We start from the raw sequence: 25,519 nt of genomic DNA, 5'->3' as shown, positions 1-25,519 counted from the left end.
ACTTTGAACAAAAAAGATTTCTTCAAAAAAAAAACAGAAAATAGGCAAGGAATATTCTCACCCTGTCTACAACACCATGGTCCTCTACATGCATGAAAGCTGAACAATAACATGTTGATTGCAAGTTGCTTTTTCCAGCTTGTACCATTCCATTACTAAATTTTTGTGGTTCTCTGCTGAGGTTTCAAGGACGCGCCTTTTCCTAACACTGATTTTGCTACATGTTCTTTTATAACATTCTTATCTGTCAAATCTGTTCCGCAACTCTGGCTTCTAGGAAGTCAGCACCAATGTTTACCTCATGAGTTGTGAAAATTGTTCTTTGGGCACACTGACAAAGGATGTTTCAGTGGCAGCAACACATAGTAAAGCATTTTCCCTTCCACAATCCAGTGCAGCATTGAAAAACAAAACAAAACAAAAATAATAAAAAGAAGTCACACAGAACATAAGCATGCCAAAATGAAACAGCAGTGGTAGAAATATGTCAATATTCCAGGTACCCAGTAGGCCTGCTGACCTCAACACAGTATTAGTTCAAGTTTGTCGTATCAGGGAGGAGGAGAATACAGAACAGAAATAAAGTTTCATCCATTCAGGCATAATAGCCAGGCACTCCAATAATTCAGCTCTACTCATCTACAAAAGCAAAAATAAAACTATCAAGTGTTAAACTGAGTGCTTCTTTCAGCATTTAATGAAGCACAAATACTCCCATGCTTCAAGTGATGTCTCACATAACATATTCAATAGCTTCCCATGCACCTTCAACTCAAGTTAGGCTAGCTACAGAATTCACGTTTTTCCTAGTCAAGCTATTTCTTGTTGTTTATGTTCTTTTGATTTATTTCAGTGCATATTAAAAAAAAAAAAAAAAAAAAGAAAACAAAAAAAACTCTTCAAAAGGTTAGCAAGTTAACCCTAATACAGCAATCATAATGTAGAGCCTTGCGCACTCAGTCAAACAGTAAAAGAATCCAATTAGTTACAATAGATCTGGTACATATTTACACATTTTTTACAAAGTTTACACATTTCTCCCATTAGGCACAAAGTTGATTTGTCAAACTCAAGAGGCAATGAAGGGGTGGTGGGGAGAGGAAAAGAGGATTGGAGAAAGAATCTGAGTATTTTCATTTAAAAAGACTAGCTGTAAAAATAAAGTCCTTCATCGTAAGCTAGTTTGCTTCGGGAGCTTGGTTCCCATGAGGATCCCCGAAGTGAGCGTTGCTGGGCCTTTCATCTGCATGCTGGAACCCACCATGGTGGGGAAGCTCCGGTTCCTTCGGATGCCAGTGTTTAGCTGGATGCCCCCGATGGCACTGGTCACAGCAGGGCAGCCCAGTGGGAGACTGTCTGGCGCCAGGCCTCCAGGAACAAGGCCCCTCACCGGTCCTTGTGCCCCACAGAGAAGAGGTCCCTGGTCATCAGTTAAAGGAGGAGCTGGAGCCTGCCCTGAACTCACAACTTTGGCAATACCAAACCTCTTGACTTTGTCCACGAGATTAAGGTTGGAAACAGACACATCAGTCTGACTCTCACTGTTCCTGATATTCTTTTTATTCCTCACCTCCTTCAGGATCGAACTGGCAGGCTTCGAAGCCAGGAAGTTGTCGTAAGGTGGGCTGGTACACTTGAACTCAAAGGATGGAGGAGAAGAAGAAGGTGTCTGCATAGGTGAGTTTGGTGGAGTGGAAGGAATGATCGCCATTTTAGGTGAGTATGTGTTCAGGAGAGTGCCTCTGCTGGCTCTGTCCCAGCTCTGTGGATTGTACACTGCTGCCGAGATGCCCCTTTCCTTCAGCAGCCACACCAGCCCCAGAGACGTGCTCATTGTCGTCGTGGATTCCCGGAGGTTAGTGAAGGATTCGGCCAAACTCAGACGCCGAGGAGTACAGGGAGTAGCCACCGGGGTGCCTTTCAAGTTGCTAATGCTGCCACAAGCTGGAGTAGGTGCTGCGTTAAGGCTGAAAGCAAAGAAGCAGTCAAATTATTCTTTGCACTTACACACAATAAATTCAAACTTATTGCAAGCCAGATTTTTAACCCCGATTAGGGACTTTTACCCATGTAGAGAGTGCATGGGAAGCTGCAATTTCCCAGGTCTTAACAAACGTGACAAGTACTGAAAAAATATCTTTTACAAAATGCATCTCTCCACTTTGGATACCTCAGCAGACAGTTTCATGGGATTAATGCATTCCCCAACAACCCACCCCCTCATTTCTTCTGATGAACTATTTATATTGACAGGTTTGTGATCAGCACCTTCAGTTCTCCCCTCCTGATCAACTGGAAGTCACAATTCCCAGTTGCTTCCATGAGACAAGGAAAGAGGGGAACTCGACCGACGGTATAAGCAAGACAGATTTGGTTTTTAGTGTTGCTTCTGAGCACGCAGAACTGCTAGTTATTCTAGTACTGCTGGGTCATAGTGGAGCCAATGGCAAGGGAGGAGGGGAACATACTTGCTACAGAAGCATTTGTAGCAAAGCTGCTGGAATTTAGTATTGTCACCAACATGCACTCCTGTAAGGTCCAACCTTTCTTATGTTGAATTTGTTCACATTTAAGGGGGAGGAGATGTGGGATCTGACTTCTAATGGTGGTGGACAGTGGTGGTGAACAGTCATCAAAAGAAATGAGAAAAAGGAGCAGTAAAAGCTCTTGGTTGTCAATTGACCAAAGTAGCTGATCACTCGGTAGCAAACTATACCTGACAAAGAGCCATTCTACTGTTAGTTCAGTACAGCATTAATTCCTACAGTTTGAAACATGGCTAACTTTCCTCCCAAATCTAGTTCTTTCTTTTCAAAATAATTTATGTTTGCGGCAGTGGGCAAGAAAATGTTACATTGGCAATGACCTGCACAAGTGGCAGGCATTATAAACTTATGCTTATTGATATATTACTGCATTTTTTCTTAAGCACACTACTGTTGGCTATTAGGTTTTGAGGCATATCAAATAGCACCCATTTTGGTAGATCATACTGAATGAACACAGACTCAATCCTTAAAAAAACCAAACAACTATTAGTTACAAATCTGGTCAGCCACAGCACATTTACCTATGTATAATCCCTACTTAAAATTTGTGTCAGACCAAGGTACACCATTCATTGAATAAGTCATGGTGTACTCAGTAATTGCTGAAACAAGGCATGGAGGACACCCGTAACATTCCAGGTTCATGTCTATTTGGGAGAATCCCAAGGGTTAGGTTACATGCAGCTTTTTTTTAAAAAAAAAAAAAAAAGCAGCTTTCTGACTACTTCTGACTATGCTGAGATGCTGCATTTTTTGCCAGATATACATACATAAAAAAGAGAATTCCACCTACTAGGCATGGATTCATTCTTCTAGTGGCAGTTGAGGGGTCTTGTCCACTGCAACACGATGCTAACCAAAATTTACTGACCTGAGAGCTCACCACTGCTCAAAGATAGAAACCTTCCCCTTTGTCTTGCCAGGTTTGGAAGTAGAAGACACCCAGCAAAGAGTCATACAAGCACCAAAGCCAATGCAAGAGAGGGTAAAACTAAGTAGGTAGGAGGTGGGGAACGAGGCAAAGAGTGGGATTTCCCTATGAAGTTACAGCTCCATTTCACCTAAGTCAACACTGCCGTGACTGAAACTGAACATCCTGGGTGGCTTTGTTCTGAGCTTGTTTTTTCTGAGCTTAGAACTTCATGTAATGGTATACAGCAATCGGCTAACATGAGTCAATGTAATACTACAAACTGTAGTCCAGTGGTCTCTGAAAAAACAGCAGAACTTTGACATCTTTAATGAGCCAATATTGGCCTGGCATTACCAAGTTTCAAGCTAAGTCTTCCCTCCATGGGTAAATGGGATCTAACTAAATGACCTCTACCATTATTTGGAACTGTAACAACTCCTATTGAAAACAGTAAAACTGCCAAAGAATTTTGACCCTGCAGATAAGATTCAGCAAGATGAATCCCATATATTCCTATCTGCAAACTGCACTGACACACTTTTGAGAGAACTAATATTTAGAATGGCGCAATTTCAAGAGCAGCCTTACGAAACTGCCTCAAAATTTGTCGTCTTGCACCACCATGTGGGTTGTGGCCGTCAGTGCAGCCAGCGGATGTGCTAAGGTAAAGTCTTCTGTGGTCCCTTCATTTTGCCTCGATGGAGTCAGTGGCAGGAAAGAACGCAGAGCAGAACTAAAACCACCACACATGCCCACTGCAGCAGCACACACACACAGTCTGAGCAGAAAGGAAGCATTAGTTCTCAGCTTTTCTCTTAAGAATCGATCAATACTGCATCTTCAGAGCTGCGATTGCAGTTTATGGTGGTGGCGCTGCAGCAGTGACAGCCACTGTGATGCATCTCCCATACTGACTAGACACAGAAGTACAGAAGAACTTTTGAAAAACATTAGGGAGGGAAAAGAAAGAGGAAGAGAATTTACTCTGTGAACAGACTTTCTACAGGGTAGGATGAAGTACATTTTGGAAACTCAGTCACGAGTGTTAATTATCGGGCTTTAAGGTGTCCAAGTCATGAGCACTACAGCACTTAAGTGGAGCCCCAGATTTCAGTTGCAGAAAGTTAGAGCAGCTTTTTTTTTTTTTTTTTTTTTTTTTTTTTTTTTACTAATTTGTAAGCACTGGTATGTGTTATAGTGCAATTAAAAAATAAGTCCTACAAAAAACTGGTTATTATGTAGGTGTTACTTTTTTGCTTGGTTGATCATTTGGGTATTGCTTTAAACAGGAAATATATCTCTCTTCAAACTGAGCAACACTGCAGAGCAGCCCAGACACAGCCACAGAAACAGACCCAAACTGGCCTCAGCAACCCAGCCCAGTGGCAGTTCCAGAGTTAGACTGGGAAAAGAAACAAAAAAATGAGCACCTCCTTGGGCTAGATGAAATTTAGTCAGGTTAGAGCACAACCTGGGTTAGAGGCTAGGTTCAAACGCAACCAGGTAGGCAAGTATCTAAACTCTTTGGGTTAGCTGGTGCCACACACACTAGCATTCCTTCCACATGGCCCTGCCAACAGAGAGCTGCTGGCAGCATTGCTCACCCCCTGCCACGCTGGGTCATAGTGTCTGCCCTACATCTCCTCTCAGCAAAACGTGACATAATGCAGTTTCCTCGTCCTTCTCACATGACCTGTGAAGAATCGTTTATAGTTGGTAAGGAGTTGCTCCTTAAACATGCCTGCCGAAAACATCATGTTGTTTGTTTTGGTCTTTTTCCTCCTGAATCAATCATGAACTTTGGGGTAACCAAAGCACCTGAAAATGTATGGAATTTAGCTGTCAGCTATGGCTGATTTGTTAGATTTAGTAACCAGCACAATCAGGGAGCTTATTATGACCACAGTTAACAGCAATTCAAGGATAAAAAGAATAAAATAGAATTGCAGCCAAATAAAAGGATCTCTTCAGTAGTATTGTTGAGGGGAGAGGAAGACAAAAGACAAAGAAAAATGAGCCAGACCAAGATCAACTCACTACATTCAGAAAGGGAAGCAGGAAAGTTACATTTATTCATAATCTATTTCCTTTACACGCATTTATCACCTGACAGGTGTTCATATTTAATACCCTTACTTCTCATGCGTTCCTTAGGTAGTCAGTGCCCATCTGGTGTCTAAACAAGTCTAGACACATCATCTCTGAATGGGTACCTACACAAGGGTACACTCCCCCATAGGAGCTGAAAGGGACAGAGAAAGCAATGAGGCATTGTCCTTCTGCACAGCAAAACACACTTTAACTTCTGATTTCCTAAGGAAGCAAAGAGCCCTCTATGTATGAAATTCACTCACCCTCTCCAATTCTCATCTCTTCACATTCTATAAGGGTGTGCCTACACACGTCAATTGCTGTTATTAAGGCAGTTCACTAGTTTCAGTCTGGCTAATAAGAACTCATTACCAACAGTGACACCTAGGAACAGAGTAGACAGCTCCCTGTTTTTAATTAAGTCATTTTTTCTCCTCCCTTCCTCATGCATTTCCCGGGTACTGCTGAAGTATCTATTTCTATGTTTCCTTACCAGCAGATCCCTTTTCAACCTGTACCAAAGATTTCATTTTGTCCTCCCCAGAAAAATCTAATGTTTCTTTGGACAACACAGGAAATGCACAATGGGGTGAGCACCACAGTCTGAGCATTCACCCGTAGGGTCTGTACCTAGTTTGGGATATCCAGCTTTGGACACCAGGAACAAACTTTTTCTGATCTGGCAATATTTTAACCAGAGACAACAAAGTATGGGATATTTTGATTTGCTGTCTAAAACATTATACGTGCCTCTCAAATAAAATCATTTTGAGGTAACTGAAAACGGGAGGAGTAATTCTGAGGGTGTGTTGTAAAATTCATCAGTGCAGCTAATGCTTTTGCTTATGCCATTAATTTGTGTCTCCTCATGTGGAAGCTCTGACATAGCTGAAGGCTTTGCCAAGGGAAACCCTTACCTTGGTGTGACTCGTGTGAGCTCATCAGAAGGGTGCAGAATGCGGCAGGTGGTGAAGGTGAAGGTGGAGTTCGTTTGTGACATGCACTTCCCAGGATGAGGTACTAAATTTAAAAAAAAAAAAAAAAAAAAAAGCAAATTCTTTGCATTTTACACAGGGAAAAAAAAAAGAAACAAAACACAAACTTCTGTGTGCTGATAGGACAGATGCAAAAAGTGATGAGGTACCTCAGGCAGGATCAATGCAAGAAAAGTGAAATACACAAGTGCTACAGTGCTCTATCAGACACTTGTTCTCCAATTAAATCTAGGACTCCAAGGCCAGTGCTGAAATGTCCTGCTGAAACTTCCCTGTGATCACTAACACTGCAGAAAAGTCTTGCTCAAAACAGATCTAGACAAGGCAGCATTTGAAATGCTAGTGCTTATCTAAGCTAGCAATTTTAATCAGTGGGAAATTGCAACAAACATTTTCTAGTACCAGCAAAGGAGCACTAGGATTTACTGAATGCTCGTGCATTTCAGCATTTAGATTGATCCACAAAAAGGTATCCCCATTACTTTTCAGTAATGGATCCGGCTTACTAGTGCTACAAGTACACACTAAAATGTTAGGGAGGAGAAGGGAGGGAATGGACACACAGCACTATTTCTCTATTTCATTTCTTTTTATATTCGTAGTAAAGAAAGTGGTAGGTATTTTTGGATCCACTACTGTACATCTGTGACACTTCCCCTGTGCATGTGTTTAGGTTCTTTAAGACTGTATGTACTCAGCTGCACAATATAGCAATTTTTGAGTTTTTGTAAACAGTGTTGTAAAGCATTTTCCCTACAAATGTGGCTGCAAAGATGCCCATTTGCAAGTTTATCATTAATTTGGGAAAGAAGCAATACAGCTCATAATTTATAAAATGAAGAACCTAGGCCAACTGCTTTTTTCTTAGTAGAAACACTTCTGTAGATACACTAATTTGCTGTATAATGCAGCTGGGGCCATTGCAAAATAGAAAATTTAAGAGCCATGCATCTGAAAAGCTGATTGAAAAACACCCAAAGTATCATACCAAAGATATCATGATTGCATAGGTTCTCTTACTTAACAACCCAACTTCACAGTGGTTAAAAGACATGCATGATAAAAACTGTGCGCAGCTCCCTCCCTCTTGTTTCTACCCAGCCCTCTTGAGCCATTCCCCAAATAAGCCACATTTGAATACCACAGCATACAACTATTCAACACATTGCAGAGGACAGACAGACAGACCAACTAGACCAGATGCCATTCTGAACTTCCAGATACGATTAGCAGAAGCAAGGCAAGTCTTAAATTGTGGCTGTGTTCCCTTTTCCACATCTACAGTATCACAGCTCAAAAATAGTGTGTGCAGTTAGGTAGTCCTTTAGAAGCACATATAAGCAGTGTGTGAAGAATAGAGCACAGGGAGTGTGAATGGTGGAAGCAGAAGTGTCTAAGCATACAATCAACAGTGACTCAAGCCTAGTAAATATTAAAATGTACTGCTGTACATTAAAGAAGGATATTTAAAAAAAAAAATAAAATACTAGAGTGTTAACACACTCAAAAGTTAGCACAGCATAACGTAACAACAAGCTCTACTTCACCTCCAGAGATGGGAATTATGATGCTTCAGGATTCCAGTTGCTTTAGAGATTAGTGTGAGCACTATAAAAGTTATTACAAGGGAGCACAGCCTAGCAATCATGATTCTCTCCATATTGTAGAGAGGAAAAAGAAAATCTGGAGAAAGAGCTCAAATAACCGGACATGAAAAAAATTGGTTACTTAGAGAAAACAAAGGACTTGACACAAATCAAGTAGAAACAAAGCAATTATCCCTGGATGATGAATAGAGAATAGATTAAAGCAACGCTGGTTTAGGATTGCAAGCTCAACCCAAAGAAGCACACAGCTGTAACACAGTAAGTGAACTGTCCCCATTTGTAATATCCATTGAGCATCCCCTCAGATTGGAAACAGGCACATCGAAGATATATAGCTGCATTAGCAAAAGCAAGACTCATTGTTGTTAATGAGTCAGAGATAGGAGAAGGCTGCTAAAAGTAGAGAAGTCACTTGGCCCTAGTAAGAGGAAACAAATCGAAATTATCAATAAAAAGCAATTTCCAGGATGTTTTCCACCTTCAAATACCACTAAAAAGTTCTGTACCAGCTTCATCCTCCATCAGTCAACAATGGGGTGCACATTGCTGTTGCATTTTCCATCCTTTGGACACAATACAAAGAGAGGGAGAGAACCTGTTGCTGTAAATGAACAAAGTTTGTAAAATAGAAACGAAATGATTTATTCCTAACCCAGTAATTTTTTGTAAGAATGGCCATAACCTAATTAGTATAATCTTGTGAATAAGTAGTATGTAACTTTATGAGAGACTATTTTCATATACACATCAAAATACTATTTTTAATATAACCTTGAGTTGTGAAGTAAACAATCGTGGGGGTTTAAGAGCAAATTATTTTTTCCATATGCAAAGCTCATATTTCCAGTAAACATCTTCAATACCAATGGCTAAAAGAAACTGTCTGAATAACCCTTCCTCCATCTGTTGTACATAGGTTTGCCTCTAGGAATATCTGTTCCATATGACTATGGCTAAAAATAAATGTTTTATTTATACCCTGTTTTTCAAGCAGGTAGATGATTAACAAATTTCATATCTGTATAAAAAGAAATCTACATATAATTCTATACATATCTATAATAACTATCTATAATAGTCTATAATAATCTATACATAATATCTATACAGATATATAATGCAATTTTTATCCATCAGGAATAACACAAACTAAACAGTATGTGTATGTTTTTCCCTAAATTAAAAATCTAACTAAACCCTAGATTGCTGCAGTATTGTGTTCTGGCTCTCAGTAATTAATGATTCTTTACCTTATTAAGCTTTTTTTTTTTTTTTTTTTTTTTTTTTTAATTGATTCTTAGGCATTTTGGAAATAACGCGAAATATTACAGCTGAAAGAGACTCTCCTGTAAGCAAAACTCTGTTGTAAAAACATCTTTTAAAACACAGAAAAAAAAAAAAAAAAAAAAAAAAAACTTATCAAGAACCTGACTGCGGAAAGCTCCATCTTCTGGAAAAGCAGAGCTTTCCCTACTCAACACAACAAACACAAAGCTGATTTTCTATAACTCAGACCTGTTTCAGATCCACCTTGAGTACTCAGGGCTTCTGGGCCATTCTGCTAGATGCAAACAGCAAAACAGATACATTCAGGACATAATCTTCTGCTCAGGGAACCCTCCAAAGACCATATCATCTGGGTTTTCAACCAGCTCATTCAGAGAAAGGTACAAAGTTAGAGTGGGCAAACTAGTGGCCTGCCCCATCCGCAGAAAGATATCAGATATATTGTGCTTGAGGAAGATCCATAATAAGCAGCTATTCTAAAATGACTGAACTTTTTTTAACAACGGTTCCAACTTCAAGTTCACCATTGTGTTAGATGAATAGAGAGGAGGCAAAGAGCTCACAGTGCATTACGCAAGAATGAACTTTTAAAAAAAATTCAGTAATCTTCAGAGTATGACTTGATCCATCCTGACACAAAGGCAAAGTTTTAGTCCAACACTGAAGCAAGCCACTGTACTAGGTTAAAGGTTGGACAACATGACGTTAGAAGTCTTTTCCAACTGAATTATTCTATTTTTTTTTCTCTTTTCTTTTCTTTTCTTTTTTCCCTTCTTCATGTTTTAACAATAGGAGGACGCAGAGTTCTCTGGCCTTTTAGTAGAGCGAGATGGGGAATTTGTACATCTCTTTTGTGCAGGCTGGTTAGACAGGGATTTGGAAGAGAATAACAGCAAAGGACTGTGGGCAGATTCTTCCTCCAAGTGTTATAATTTGGGATTAAATGTATGGACTTTACTTTTGAGAGTGTACGCCCGCAACTCCATTCCCAAGTAGACTGAATTTTCTGAAAACTAGATCACAAATCACAGAATGGTTTGAATTGAAAGAGACCTTAAAGATTAGCTAGTTCCTGACCTGGGCAGGGATACCTCCCAATAGACCAGGTTGTCCAAAGCCCCATCCAGCCTGGCCTTGAATACTTCCAGGGATGGGGCACCCACAGCTTCTCTGGGCAACCTGTTCCAGTATCTAACAGGATCCACAGAACAAGATAGCTACTCCATGTACTCTCTAAATTCAATCGAGTTCATCTTCTCCAGGTGACTTAAGGTGAAAGCTCTGACCACCAGTGCCACTGGCACTGAAAACTCTTGGCTGACAGAGCAGGGAGCATTTAGGGTGTGCTAAATGTGACACGTGGGCTAACTACTGAAACAAAACAGAGCTGGGTGGTAAACACAGCAGCTGTAAAATGTGAGCATGGTGCTGTCCTAAAGCGGTTAGGCGCCTCCTGAGAAGAATGTCCTTCGGTAAATACTGGTGTCAGGGAGTGACTGTGACTACTCAAAACCACTAAGAGCCCATATCCCTATGCCAGGAGCACTACTCCTGTTTCTTAAACAATTTACAACATTTTGTTTTTCCAAATGTCTGCCTTTCTCAGCTTTCCATTTATTTTTCCTTTGGAAACAGTGAGAGATGAAAACCTGAGGAAAGGCAGGTATCCCTTGGGCAGTATTTTCTTAACTTTCTTTTGGCTGAGGTCTTCTCATATAAATAGAACCATGAAGTACAGATGTAAAGTCTTTGAAGTGTTTAATATGGCTTCAACATGATTTTATCCCCAAACTGAATTTCTAACATTTTAACAGCACAGATAGCAAATGCTGACAGATTTTTCTTAAAGAAATAATTACTGTGAAATATTCATGCTATTTGAAAATAAAATATTTAAGTACGCATCAATATCTTAGTTCTAAGAAGAGTAACAAAATTTATTGCTTTTCTATACAATGGTAACCTCTTATAAGCGTGTATAGCAATCCTGCTAAAAACAACTCAAATAATATAAGTCTTTTTGTTGTTGTTGTTGTTGTTTTTCTTTTTTTTCAATTTTAGGCATGGACAGATCTCCATGTTATTAACGTCTAAAAATGAAGTACAGAGGCTGATTCTATAATGTGTACATATGCTCTGTTGAAATCAAAGCAATCAATTAGTGGAGCTAATAAACACAAGCATTGGAAGATCAGTTTGTGCACCCAATATTAGAATGCAATTAAGCACGTGCTGAACTTGAATTAAGAGCAGCCCTTGTAACTTCAAAATGAGAACATTCACAACATACTTCAAGCTGAATATACTAAGTGCTTTGAATGGGTTGGGGTTGTTTGTTTAAGGGAGACATGTACCTGAAAGGTAGCAAATGAAAAAAAAAAAACCACACACACTACAAAGAAACCACACTCTTTACAGCTTTAAAAATATACTAGTATCAAAGAATAATACATATAGGTTACTAAAAATTTGTGCTTCAAAAATTAATTCTCCTATATGGTATTATCACAGCCACGTGCTATAACTTCTTTACCATTTCAAATATGCTGAGAGTCTCTATTCAAGTGATATACAAATTTTAAATTATTTCTGGATATTAACTAGAACTGCAATTCTGGAATTCACAATCCTCTGTCAAGTTACTGAGCCTAAACACAGTATGTCGCTCCAACGGAGCTTTTAATTTCTTCTGAAATGTTCAGAGACATAATTGTGATATATCTATATATATGGTAAGGAAGTTACTTGACATATCAATGGATACTACAGGTCTCAACACTGAAATAAAAAAAATAAGGATAGTAACTTTTTCTTATTTAGTTAGAATGATTTCTGACTCTTCATCACTCAACAAGAGACAACTGGTACTCTGTTCTGAGTACATTGATTTTGGCTGCACGACATCTTTGGCACTAATAACAATTTCTGCTCTCCTGAAACTAGACTTTTCCTAGGGTTCATCTGAAATCCACCCAGAACAGCACTCTACATGCCAGCAAAATGGTGGGAAGTATAGGACTTCATTGTACTCTGCCATAGAATACCTCCCTTCCAAAAAGGATAAGATACAACCCTCAAAGCATACAGCAAATGAGGCAGATGACCTATGACTCACACCTGCTGAGAATGGTCCTTGTAGGCACTGTATTTCCAAAGACACTTTGTTCCCGTGTTAGAAGACCTCCACAATGGAGCTATCCTGGATTATAAACAAAACCCTACCAATAAACACTGTATCCAAGGTATTTCTCTCATTCCTTTTTATTTTGTTTCCACATTCTCTAGCAAAACTTATGCTGTACCTCACAGCCCGGAATAGCCCCTGGAATCAAGGGAGCAATGAGGGCCTAACCTTGTGGTTGTGACAGTACTGCAGGGTACTGCAAGTTCATTCACAGCCCTACCTGCATTGCATCCTTACCAAGAAACCTAGGAAAAGCAGAAAGAGTGCACAGGAGGTTTTTCAAGAGAAACAGTAGTTGCACAATACTGAAATACCAAATAAAGTCATAAGCTAAGCATACATCTCTGTCTGCCCTATAAGGTGTTCTTCAGTGGACAGACTGTGGATTCAAAGAAGTGCTACCACATCAAAATATCCACAGTATCTTGTATACCACCTAACAAACTGCTTCAATAACAAGCAGATACAGCAATATCTTCACTTCATTATGTGAAGATATCACATAATATCACTTCATTATGTGAAGATATCACTTCTAATGAAGCCACCACAGTGTGGTGGCTCATGGACACTCCTAAATCCTAAGCCACTGGGAAATTTAGAGGAAGGATAAAGAATGGGAAATAAGTTTCCAGTTTATTTCTTTATTCTAGACATAAAAGTTACTCGTTTTGACAAACTTCTGTATTTCTGTAATGTATCAAAAATTATTCAGCAAACGATCCAAGATTACTAGAGCAGTTTCAAAGATTTTATTTACATGCTAATTAATCAGGTAGGGAATATGCTTAAAAACCTTGCCTGAGATAGAGTTTTCCAGGGAAAATATAGCTTTCACCAGGGGATAACTTGCTCTAAGTGACCTGTGTTGAAATTGTAATGGAGAAAGGAAATGAAGGAATGTCCTTTTTGCCAATTTATAATCATAACGCAGGCCTAAATTTGTACTTCTACTCCAAATAAAGAACTCTTCCAAATTATTACTCACAGATGTTTTTTTAATCTTTTCTTAAAACAAAACACAATGTATCTATATCATCCCTCCCTACATATAGTCCATGGCAGTAAGGTTTCACAACTTAGGGCAAGTTCCTGTATTGACTACTCTTACAATTGGAAAACTCTTTGCCAAAGAGTAACCCAAGTGGGATCTTTTGCACCATTATTTTATCCTGAGTATATGAAGAACTGCTTGTTCCCTTCCTTTCTGCAGCAACACATTTTAAAATTAATCATATTTTCTCTTGAATATTTTATTCTATGGAACAACAAAAAAAAGCCAGTCATTTCAGTCTTTGATTTTTTCAGTCCATGTTTCCTAGATCTGCTTTCCTTGATGGTACTTAGACTATTTAAACAGTAAACATCCAAATCTATATATATCTCCTGTGGACATACTGTTTACTTCCATATGAATATAAAAATTTTACACCATTTTTATTCCTGAACAATATATTTTATATATTTTATTTTTATTTTATTTCATTTTTGCAAAAGGAAAGGGAAATCAAAGAGCTTGGATGAAATTTTACAACCAACTGCAAGAAGTAGCTTATGTTTAATGGCTGATAGCACTGAACTGCCACAGTGAAAACAAAGGGTACTACTCTGCACTTCACGAAAAGAACAGCGCAGTATTACTGTCTAACCCTGAGAAATCATTTGATCTTCCAAAGATCAGTCAAATAAAAAGTTATGATTTATTCCAGAAAAAGGAGTGTGACAGAAGTGTCCTTGTTTTTACATGTCTACTTTAAATAAGTCTGAAGAAAAGGGAGTTCTGCAGTTTTCTAATCCTGGACTAAATTTGATTCTTTACCAGTGGTAAAGATTTTTTTTACCATCTTAACAGAGACTAACAAACTTATCAAGCTTATTAAAACAAAACAAACGAAATCAACAACAACAACAAAGAAATAATGTGAACTCAAAACACATCTATATGTGTTTTCTCTGTACCGAGAGTCAGTAGCCCAGTGTAATAATGGGCTGCAAATGTCAGTTCAGAGTATCCAATAATCCATGAAAACCTGAGTCATTTATACATGCTTATGTCTTTACATGGTATAAATATGAAGGACAGAATTTAAGAATAGTGTGGTGGACAGGGAATGAGGAAAATATTCTTGGCACAAAAACATCCTCTTAGTTCTTTATCTCAATTGAGTTTTATCTCAAAGAGAATCTAAAACCACGTAACTATCTGAGGTAACTGAATTTTTTGCTTGATTTTCAAGGCACTTCTGTTTGTTCCAGCAATAGGTGATTTAGACGGATCTTTTGTCATCATTACCTCTTTGTGTTGTGTTTGTTGTTGTTTTTTTTTTTTTTTTTTTTTTTTTTCCCAAAAGCACAGAATCTAAAGTATTGCATCACCCCTTATGAACAGTCAGAAAAATATCTACACTGTAAGCATACAAAATATATACGGTCTATACATTATATACAGTGAACAGTATGCACTCATTACACCCACAAGTCCCACATGTGCCATACACAGGTTTGTGAACAAACCATTTCCTTTTAGCAGCCTTCTCTTATCAAAATAGAGTAAAATATTGACCACAGATGCTGTTACTAAAGAAAAAAAGTCAAATTAAAAGATTATTAAAGAAAGGATTTTTGAGCCAATGTTAGATGGTTATGTTCTAACTACCGCACACGTTAACGTGCTGATGCTACACACAAAGCAATATTATGGATGCTGTTCTGGAGAGATGTGAGAATGGCCCAGTAATCAAAATCCTGTAAAGATGTCAGTTTTACTGGACTTAATGAGTTTCCCTCACCAGACCCCTCATCATCGTCAGTCGCGGACTCCTGCATCTCCTCTGTGAAAGCCTGAGATTGGCGGGGGTTATTCTTGTTGTCTGAAACAGTCACTTGTGCTTGTGACCTCTCACCTGAGGTCTCTGTGTGCTGAACTGGCGTCGAGGTAGTTAGGCCCTTGTAAGAAATGTCACCTGTCTCATCTTCCTCAAAGTCATTAAGGCAGTACACTTCATCCAGGTCAAGGTCCAGGGTCCTGAAGCCCTTGGTGACAACCCCGGGCCTCGGGTCCAGGATCCCGCCCAAGTGAGGCTGAGCCAGCTGCTGCCAGTGGTGCAAAGTGGCAGAACCTTGAAAAGGAACAGAAAGACAACCAAAATAAATCAGTAACCAACCCAGAATCCAAAAGGCTGAAAAACCTCACTTTGTTTATCCAGAAGTCCAAACCTTGGTCCCACTAAAGGTTTGGAGCTTCTATGAACTGGCTTTAATATTTCTAGGAAGACACGCTACAAGGCAAAGCTGCTTCAGCTACTATTCAGCATTTCTAGGTTGATATGAAAGAAACTGGTCACATCAGCACTTAGCAAAGTCTGGTGGTAAGATGTGGCATACTTGTGCACATGCACATCCCCTCCCCATCAATATTCTCATCCCCCTCAATTCACAGAATTAAGCAGAAATAGAAATAATTTAAGAGTTGAACTGAACACCGTCACAGAAAGCTCTAAGAAGAACACAAACATACTCCCGCATTAAGCTCACGCTAAGAAAGGTGCTAGAAACATGCTAGTATTTTTACTACTGGTAGCTGACAGGAGGATACGGCAAGGTCAGCATTATAGCATGTGTTAGAAAGCCACATCAACTCCAAGAACATATAAGGCGACAACACTTCTGAGCTATATATCCAGTCCAAATACTAGTATGGCCCCTATCAGGGCCCATATGCTACAAGAAATCAACTACTACAGAACTAAATACTACCATACCTGTAGCTTCATCCTTGGGAGAAAAATGTTTTGAGTGAGGAAAGAGGTGCATTTTACAGAGAAAAGCATTCAACATACTGTGTTTGGTATGAGACAATGAGCCCCAAACAGTAATGTATCAGAGTAAACTGATATATACACCAAGATGGGCCCACTGAAATCAGGGGAGGAATTAGCCAATTCCTCAAACAGAGACTAAATACTGCTTGCAAGATCCAGTGTTTTCCCATGTGTGCCCACCAGTCACTACTGTGTAATGTGTGACTTAAAACTATTTTCTACGGGTCCTACGACACTAATAAAGCATATTTGTTTCCGTCTCTGCTGGCTAAAATCAGAGCAGTTTTTGCTCTGTTGTTCCTGTCCCTTCTCCACAAACCAGAACATGGACTCATGCAACAAGCTGCCATACAAGTGTCTCAACACTATTAAAAAACTAAGAATGTTGCATTTGTTGCATGGTCTATGTAAAAATCTAAAACACGGTAATAACTAGGGGAGAAATAGCTCTTACACACATTATTTTGCATCTGAAAACAAAACAAAACACAATGCCGTGGAATGAGAACAATCAGCATTTCATAATAAGGATATTGCGTTGCAGGAGGCTTACTGTAAATAGAAGCAAACTGAGAAAACTTTTCTTTACATTAACTGAGGTCAGTGAGTATGAATAGATAGACATAGTGAAGTCTATCTAAAAAAACTGCAATTTTTAGCTCAATAAGAAAAGATTATGCAAGACAGTACAATTGGATCTTGTGAACTCTTAGTTGTGAGCTGATTTAAAAGCCAAATGAAGGGAGGAATATGATACCTTGTCCTATATTTAATCTCAGGCTCTTACTAGACAATTTAGTAAATTATGTTAGTTTTCTTACAGAACACAGGGAGTGCTATTTTGTGCGTAAGTATGAGAAGCATGACACAGAGATGATTTTAGGGCATGAGTGCCCTTAGAAAAATAATAATTAAAAAATTCTGATCACAACTTCTGATAACAGTTTGCAGTTATAACAGCAGACTATTTTACCACAGTAGCGTGGAAGTATCCAGGAAGGTATTTCATTAAAAAAAAAAAAAAAAAAAAAAAAAAAAAAAAAAAAAAAAAAAACACAAAGAATTAAACCCCATGAAAAATACTCAGGAAAGAAACTAAGCTAAATAGAGGAACATAATCATAAACGTGTATTTAATAAAAGACAACAAACATTAAACTTATGAAACAGGCAGACAAAAACATACTATAAATGAGATGTAAAACCAAACACTGGAAGTACTTTAAAAGGTGAGATAATTTTAAGGAAAAATTGACCCAGTGAAAATGAACAAAACTAGTAAAAAAAAAAAACCATACAAACAAAATCACACAGATAGAAAGATGATAAAGAATTTAAAGAGTTTATTAGAAGAAAAAAGCAGATATAATGGGATGGTGACAGAAATCTATTACAGTGGTAGCAAACAGTAACTTAAATGATGTTGGATCATCCCTTTTCTCATGATGTACCAAGCTTTTTATGACCACTTAAAAGCAATCATGAAAACAAACTACTAAAAACTGCTAAACAGCATTGACTTGTGTGCTATGGCTATAGTTTCATTTGAATAGGTAGATACAGCACATCACTTTTTTCAGGACACAAAAAGGGTTGGTTTTACTTCCAAATACGTGTCATGCTAAATTGCTCCTTAACAACAAAATAAGTATGTTCTAAAAAGACAAAAAAAAATGAACTTACGCAAATAAAAGACAATATAATGTAACACAACAGTTCTGCCTGAGAAAGAGAGAGACCAAAACAGAAAGAAATCAAAGCTACATTACATAACTAGTGCATCTCTGCAGTACTATAGTAAAAAAAAAAATAATAATAATCTTTTTTTTTGTTTAAAACCCAAAGGAATTTACTCAGTTTTCACTGCCAGCAATAACCTGAAAGATCTGAAGAAGTCCAGGGAGACTATACTACTCTTATGTACTGTCAACTTAGGTAGACCACAGAAATGCACTTAGCTCTGAAATAAAGCTCTAGTCCTGACTACCAGTAACCTACACCTTGTCTTTTTCTGAGACAACAGGGAGGAAATTTGGCTAAAATAACCTATTTCATGCATGAAACCAAAGCCATAGAAACTCAAGCATGACCTCTCGAACAGCCAATTAAAGTCCAGAGGTCATCTTTAATCACACAGGTAGTCCTATTAGACCAAATGAACTAATAAAGTAATAAACTAAGTAAAGGTCTTTGCAGACTTTTGCAGAACAGAGATTTGATGAACTCATACTCTGTTACTTGATTTTCGATAATCAACTACCTTTCTTTTCTAAGTATGAAACAGTAGCATTGAGATTTAGCTCACATGTAAGGGAGTACTGCTTATGCACGTATGGCCTGTAACACTTGTTTTTATTCCCTCAGCTGGATTTGTTTTCTAACGCTTTTAAGGCTTGTGGAAAAACGTAGTAGCTAGAAGATTTCAAACCAACAGCGTGGATTACTGTCTCTAAAGTAAAAAGAGTATGTATTGCAAAGATTTCCTGCTTTCTGATGATGGATAAGAGACCACAAAGAGTCACTAAGAAGAACAGATAAAGGCCGAGGCCCTTTGTTATCACCTTCTAGTGGTTTCACAATCTGAAGCTTTTCTGGCAGGTAGGAGCGACTGCTGATAGACATTCCCGAATATCCAGTGAATTCTGAAAATCTGGAGTGAGTTCCCAGGGACATGATGCTCTCTGTGGGAGTAACGGAACCACTACGGAGTTCACCCTTTTCTGCCAGTTCCCGCAACTTCCTCTCCTGCTCTTCTTCAAAGAACTTCCGCTCCGAGAGGTAATTCTCCCGCCTAAGGGACAGCCTGCGAAGGGCAGTCTCTAGGTCGCTAGAGCCTGGTGTCCCTGGAGTGCCAGGCTTCTTCATTCTGTCTTCATTTCTAAAACATAACAGGGAAAAAAAAAAAGTGGAGGTGGGAAAAAAAATATTTGAGAAACATACAACTTTCACATAACAGTTTTGAGACATTTTGAACAGTTTTTTTTTTTTTTTTTTTTTTTAACACCTTGAACTTACTCTAACTGGGAACATCTCACTACTCTTTGAGAGAGCTCAAAGTCAAAACACCAATACTTTCTCTTTCATATTAAAACCATTTCAAATCTTAGTTCCTGGTTGGAAAAGCTGTGCTTTTAAGAGCTTCCTCCTGCAAAGAGTTGAGAGATGTCTACTTGTTCTCTCTCTAGTGGTTAGACAAACTCAAGTGAGTAGGCCAAGTCTTACAGGTCCAACACTGCAAGAATGAATCAGTAAGTCACACAAGTATGTTATGCTGATAAATATCCCTTGTTTGTTTTGATACATTAATTAATTTTTGCTATAAATTATAATGTGAAGCTATACTGGGGGAAGAGACTAGCTGGAAGAGTTAACTTCTAAGTGTTTTCCTCCACAAGTTTTTACATTAGGTTGTCTACATCTACCCATCCACTACGTTATTTATTTATTTTCAGGATCAAAAGTTAGCTGTAGCTGCAACTTAGGTTGGAACTCCCTGGCATTAATATAAAATTCTGAAAATAAATGTATTTAAGTATTGAACCACATTTGCACAAAGTGTGGTTTTACATTATCTGGTGATGATGTATCCCCAAACAGGTGTGAGTTGCAGAAATTGATACACAGTACTTTCAAAAAGCCTTTTTAAAAAAATAAAAAAATCATTTTTAAATAAATAAATAATAAACACCTTTTTAAAAACATAAATAAAAACTTCAGAGCTCAGGAACTAAAAGCACAAAATAAAGTAACTTTTGAAGATACAGGTCACCATGTTAACTGCACGATGTGAGACAAAAAGGGGAAAACAGAAACCCTTTGCCTCTATGTCAGAAACAAACCAAAAACAAAGCCCAGTGTTACAGTACTGACCCATTCTCAGAGGATTCTGTCTCTAGGATGATGCTATTAGTCTTGTTGTCTATCATAATGTTAGAGATGTCTCCCCCATAGAAACTGGATCGTGGAGTGCTGACACAACTAGACATGAGTGAGTTCATAGCAGAGGACTGGTTAGAGCCTGGGATATTCATTGGTGATGGAGTCATGGATCTTTGCTTGACAACTTGGTTAACATTTCTCACAGTTTCGAAGACCCGCTTCTGATGACTGGTAAGAGATATACATAGTTAATAATCACACAGTGCCTTTTTACTTTAAGAACAACCTGAGAAACAGGTAACCCTACCACAGGTCCACCAAACATATTTGTAAAGTATTTGTAAAGAAGTATATGTAGGGTCCCATATTCACTACAGTCTGGCCACTATGTTCAACCCATCAATATAACACATTTATCATCCTAGAATATTTTAGACAGAATGTTTGGGTGCATGGACCCCCTTCATACAAATTAAGTGAAAGGGCATTTCAGTACATTACCTAAAAAAATGGTTGAAGTCATTGTGTGAAAATTAGATTTTAAAAAAGAAAATTCATTTCCATTCATTCAATTCTTAACTATGAGCTAGCTAATCCATTTCAAAAGAGAATTTGGATTTTCTCTACTGCAAGCAAATCTTGCACTTCTTTTTGCAATTAATTTCCCACCCCCTTAAGTAGCATTTTTTTTTAAAGGAAAATAAATCAGAAAAACAATGGAGCAAGAGTCTCTAGGGAGAGACTGTCAGGACTGGAAACCTAACTTTTGATTTAGTTATACAGTTTATTTTTCATCACCATTGTTCTGGCATCATAACAAACTCTGTTCATCTGTTTCAAAATTAAGATCACATGACACTTCAGCAGAAGGTTTGTGATAAAATAAACTTGCCCTACATCATGGTAAAAAAGCACTATTACTGATTTATTTTACAGCACAACAGTGGCTGAACACAAGAAGAGCACAACCCTCCAACTGCAGCAAGGTAATGCTGCAGTGGTATAACCATGACAGCATGCCTTATGCCTTATTCAATGTCATTCAAATTTTTGCCCTTCCATCCAAGCATGCTCAACAGTTACATCCTTCGTACGTAGGCTCCAAGTCTATGGCTGTTTTTCTTTAAGAGGCTGAATCTAAGAGTATCTATCAATAAACAGTCCCATGGAGGTTACAGTTACCACTGTTCATCAGATAAATTAAACCCAGAAGAGCTATGAAATCTAAAAAAAAAAAAAAAAAAAAAAAAAGTGTCCTTCTTTGGTATAGGCATAAAAAGAAACCTTATGGAAGTCAAACTATGCTTAAATTAGACTAATCTGGAAGGATAAATCCAATAGCATGTGATCTTGTTAACATCTTTTTGATCTTAAATTTTTCTAATTGACATCTCACTTTGTCAAAAGCTCATTTACATTTCTTGACTTCTGCTCTGAGAAGGTTAAAGTATGTGTCAAATGGTTCATAAATATACTTGGAAGATTTCTTGGAAGTGGTTACCATGACTGTCCTTTCTTTCTAAGGGTCTGGTCAAAACAGGTAAACGCTCTTAAAGACCTCCTTAATTAGGATTAAATTGTTTCAAATTAACCTAATTTGTGCAATTAGGTGAGATAAACCTATTGAGGTACACATGCAACTTACGTCAATAAAGCTAGTTCTGCCAAGCTGCCTCTATCTTTAGCTTTTGGACCTTCATAAGTACTTATTTCAAACTATTCCTGTATAATTGAAGAGATCTTTAGCAGAATGCAAACCAACTAATCTACACAGGTGTAACTGGCAGCAGACCAAGTATACAACCACACTGAATCCCTGCCTTCATCAATGTTCTTCCTGTAAAAACTGGATTAGTTCAATGATTTCCTGGTTAATTCTGCTATAACGTCTGAAGAGAACCCAAGGGACTGAATCCCCTAATCATTTACTGAAGAAACACCACGTGGTAAAACACAAGAAAAACAATCTTTTTTTCATTCTCAGAACCACATTTTCAGCACTCAAGGATAAAAGTTTTGTAAGGTAAGGCAAAAACTATATATGGGAGTTCTCCTTTGGTAACTTAAAAAGAAAAATGTAAATTATCTCATTATAGGGTTGCTTATTTTCCCTTTCCTCTGTCATTCACTCTTTTCCAGAAATTTTTCCTTATAAATCCCTAGCTCAAATATTTCCCATCTCTTCCTTTCTTATCACTTAATAATTAACTTCAGATAGAATCAATCAATTAGAAAGCAATTCTTTTTAGTCATACGCCAAGTCAGGAGAGTCAGGTTCATCTAAATGTAGTTCTTTCCTCATTGACCCTTCTATTTCTGCTGCCAAAGAATCCTGTTAAAAACAAACACAAAAGAAAAAAAAAAAATCAGAGTGTAGGTTAATAAGTTGTTGCTGCAGAAAGCAATAGATTAGTTCAAAAAAAAAAAATGCCTAATGACCAATAAATTGCCATTCCAGAAAAAAATATACGTTTACAAATGAAAATTGACTGGAAAGTTGGAAGACTAATAAATGTACTAAATGACTGACAAGTTATGGCTTAGCTTCATAGGGCTACATATGCCACAGGAGACATAACATAGATAACATATGACAAAGATCCTGAAAAAAACCAACATTAGAGACAACAACAGAACCCAAGTCCCCAATCTTTTTGTAGTAAATTCCCTACTCAATAACACCCTCCTCTCATGTCAAAAGTTTTGCTCAATTTGTTTTTATTTAAAACAACCTGAAAGCATTCTTTCCATTCACAATATTACCCACCAACCCACAAGAAAAGGCATAGTTCTTGGCATAAAATATTACATACTTCTGCCATGGGGTTAAAGGTGACAGACTACCAGTTTTCCACTGCTGGTCAGTAAGCATTACTGCCTAAATGTAGTTAAGTACACAATCTAAATGCTTGGTTCCCTGAATCAGCATTTGAAAACCGTTTTATATAAAACACACAAACCTATCTGAGAATGAGCATACTTCTCTCAGTTTTCAGCTGAGCTTTTCAGTTGCATTTGTGCAAATACAACTTACATTATTAAATGTCTGTACTTTAAGTTGGCCTATATTCCGCCTCAGAAGGGACCATGAAATTATTTTAACAAACCACTGAATTTTCAGCATTGCTAAAACAAGAATGTATGCGTAATATTCAAGTACTGAAGAACTAGAATGTATATGAGTGACTAGAAGACTACCAGCAGAGTCCTGAAAGCACATCTGAAAGCAATCAGTTATGTTATCAGGAAGTTACATCTCCAAGGATATTGATGAAAATCAGGAAGATCCTATCAAAAACCAGACACCACTATCCAGGAGATGCATAACAAAGTTGTACAGAACTGTGTAACAATCTATTAACGCTACCTATGATTTAGAGTATAAGCACAGGCAGCTTCAGATTGTAGATAATACTGCAGTGAAAACAACTAACTACACAGCACCACTGTTTGAGAACAAGGCATGCAGAGTCAATCACTCAGGTATCCTGTAAAACTGTGCATACATATTTCATCCATGCTCCTGTCTGGCCTAGCGTATCCCATCCCTGAGGCTGTAATTCAGATGCAAACACTTATGTTTTCTTCCTTTGGCTGTTTTCTGGTGTGTTCTTATCTTCTTACCATAGGGAAGAGACCGAGAGAGTGGTACCGACGTGAGATGGCATTTGGCATAGTCTTGTTCCTAAGGTTTTTCAGCTCTTCTTGAGCCTCATGTAGCATTTCCATGCATTCTGCATACTTGTCTTCCAGCTCACGCAACTGTAACATACAGAAAACAAAGACATTATGGGCTGCACTAGCCATTTCAACAAAGCTTGGCAAAGGGGCAGAAGTCTGAAATACTGCATACTGAAATATGAGTTTCATAAAAATAAGCTCCTCAGCTTAGAAACAGAGAACCCAATGGAGATGCATGAGCTCAATCTTTGTGGAGCACCACAGATAGAAAAGGACCACCAGTAGGAAAGGCTTCAATGGGCATTCCCACCTCTGATACCAAGTAGTCCAAGTACAAGACTCATCCTAAGGGGATCAGGCTTTTTTCATTTTGTTTTGTACATTTTATACACGTGAATGTAGCACCCAGAAGAAAGCCAGCAACAGTTGACTGTCTTTGGTTTACTTACTGAATACAGTATGAGTGAGTTTTTCCATGTTACCTCACTATTCAGAATAGGCATAAAATACCAGCCCACAGAAATTATCCTTGAAAAGGTCTCCTATACTGCCCATAAGTCTCAGTTTTTGAACATGTGTGCCAGTTGAAGCAGGACAGAACAAGAAGGAAATGGTTTTGCACTCTAATGGGAACAATATATATATATATATGTATGTATGTATGTATGTATGTATATATATATTCCTTCATTCCAATTCCTTCATTCCTTTGTGTCCAGTTCTGACTCCTCAGTACCAGAGGGACATGGAGCTCCTGGAGCAAGTTCAGAGGAGGGCTATGAAGATGATTAGGGGACTGGAGAATCTCTCATACAAGGAGAGGCTGAGAACTGGGCTTGTTAGGCTTGAAGAAGAGAGGACCGACAGCTTCTTATCAATGTGTACCAGTAACTGAAAGGAGGGTGTCAAGAGCATGGGGCCAGACTGTTTTCAGTGGTGCCCAGCAACAGGACGAGAGGCAACGGGTACAAACTGAAACACAGGAAGTTCCAGCTGAATATGAGGAAACACACTTCTTTACAGTGAGGGTGGCAGAGCACTGGTACAGGTTGCCCAGGGAGGCTGTGGAGTCTCCTTCTCAGGAGATATTCAAAACCCGCCTAGATGCAATCCTGTGCAACATGCTCAGGGTGACCCTGCTTGGCATGAGGTTACAGTTCTGTGATTCTGTGAAGCACATGCACAAAATTACATAATACTCTTGATCCAGATTAGATGAAAACTGCCATGGTAGAGCAAATAGTCATTGCCCTACTTCTAAGTTATTCTAATATTAAGTAGAGTACTCACCTCTGCTGTGAGCTGTCTCTGGGCATCTTTAGCTGCTCCTAAATGCTGAACGAGTTCTTCATTTTCAACCGCACACTAAAATGTGACAAAAAATGTTAGAAATACTGGGATGCTTTGTCCTGCCATTATGTCTGTAACCTGCATCACAGGTAAGCAGGAAATTTCTAGCTTTTGTCAAGACCTTCTGCATCACTTCTTAGTTTAAAAACATTTGAACAACATT

General features: G+C 38.3%; 1 protein-coding gene across 2 annotated transcripts in view; it reads right to left on the bottom strand.

The window, feature by feature from the left end:
• Positions 1–890: 890 nt before the first annotated feature.
• Positions 891–25,519, bottom strand: part of TRAK1 (trafficking kinesin protein 1) — a 54,013-nt gene continuing 29,384 nt past the window's right edge. The window contains exons 8-15 of one of the 2 annotated variants that reach the window (XM_032180946.1): positions 25,297–25,371; positions 23,950–24,087; positions 22,581–22,657; positions 20,317–20,553; positions 19,008–19,324; positions 15,416–15,745; positions 6,471–6,573; positions 891–1,967 (exon numbers count right to left, since the gene is read on the bottom strand). In XM_032180946.1, the coding sequence (XP_032036837.1) occupies positions 1,169–1,967; positions 6,471–6,573; positions 15,416–15,745; positions 19,008–19,324; positions 20,317–20,553; positions 22,581–22,657; positions 23,950–24,087; positions 25,297–25,371 (2,076 nt within the window). In that variant the 3' untranslated portion in view covers positions 891–1,168. The remainder of the gene's footprint in view (positions 1,968–6,470; positions 6,574–15,415; positions 15,746–19,007; positions 19,325–20,316; positions 20,554–22,580; positions 22,658–23,949; positions 24,088–25,296; positions 25,372–25,519) is intronic. The other variant, XM_032180948.1, reaches the window with a different exon arrangement.

This window comes from Aythya fuligula, chromosome 2, assembly GCF_009819795.1.
Source record: "Aythya fuligula isolate bAytFul2 chromosome 2, bAytFul2.pri, whole genome shotgun sequence".
In the NCBI taxonomy this organism is placed as follows: domain Eukaryota; kingdom Metazoa; phylum Chordata; class Aves; order Anseriformes; family Anatidae; genus Aythya; species Aythya fuligula.
The sequence above is the reverse complement of the archived record's forward strand: the minus strand, read 5'-3'. Positions and strand labels throughout refer to the sequence as shown.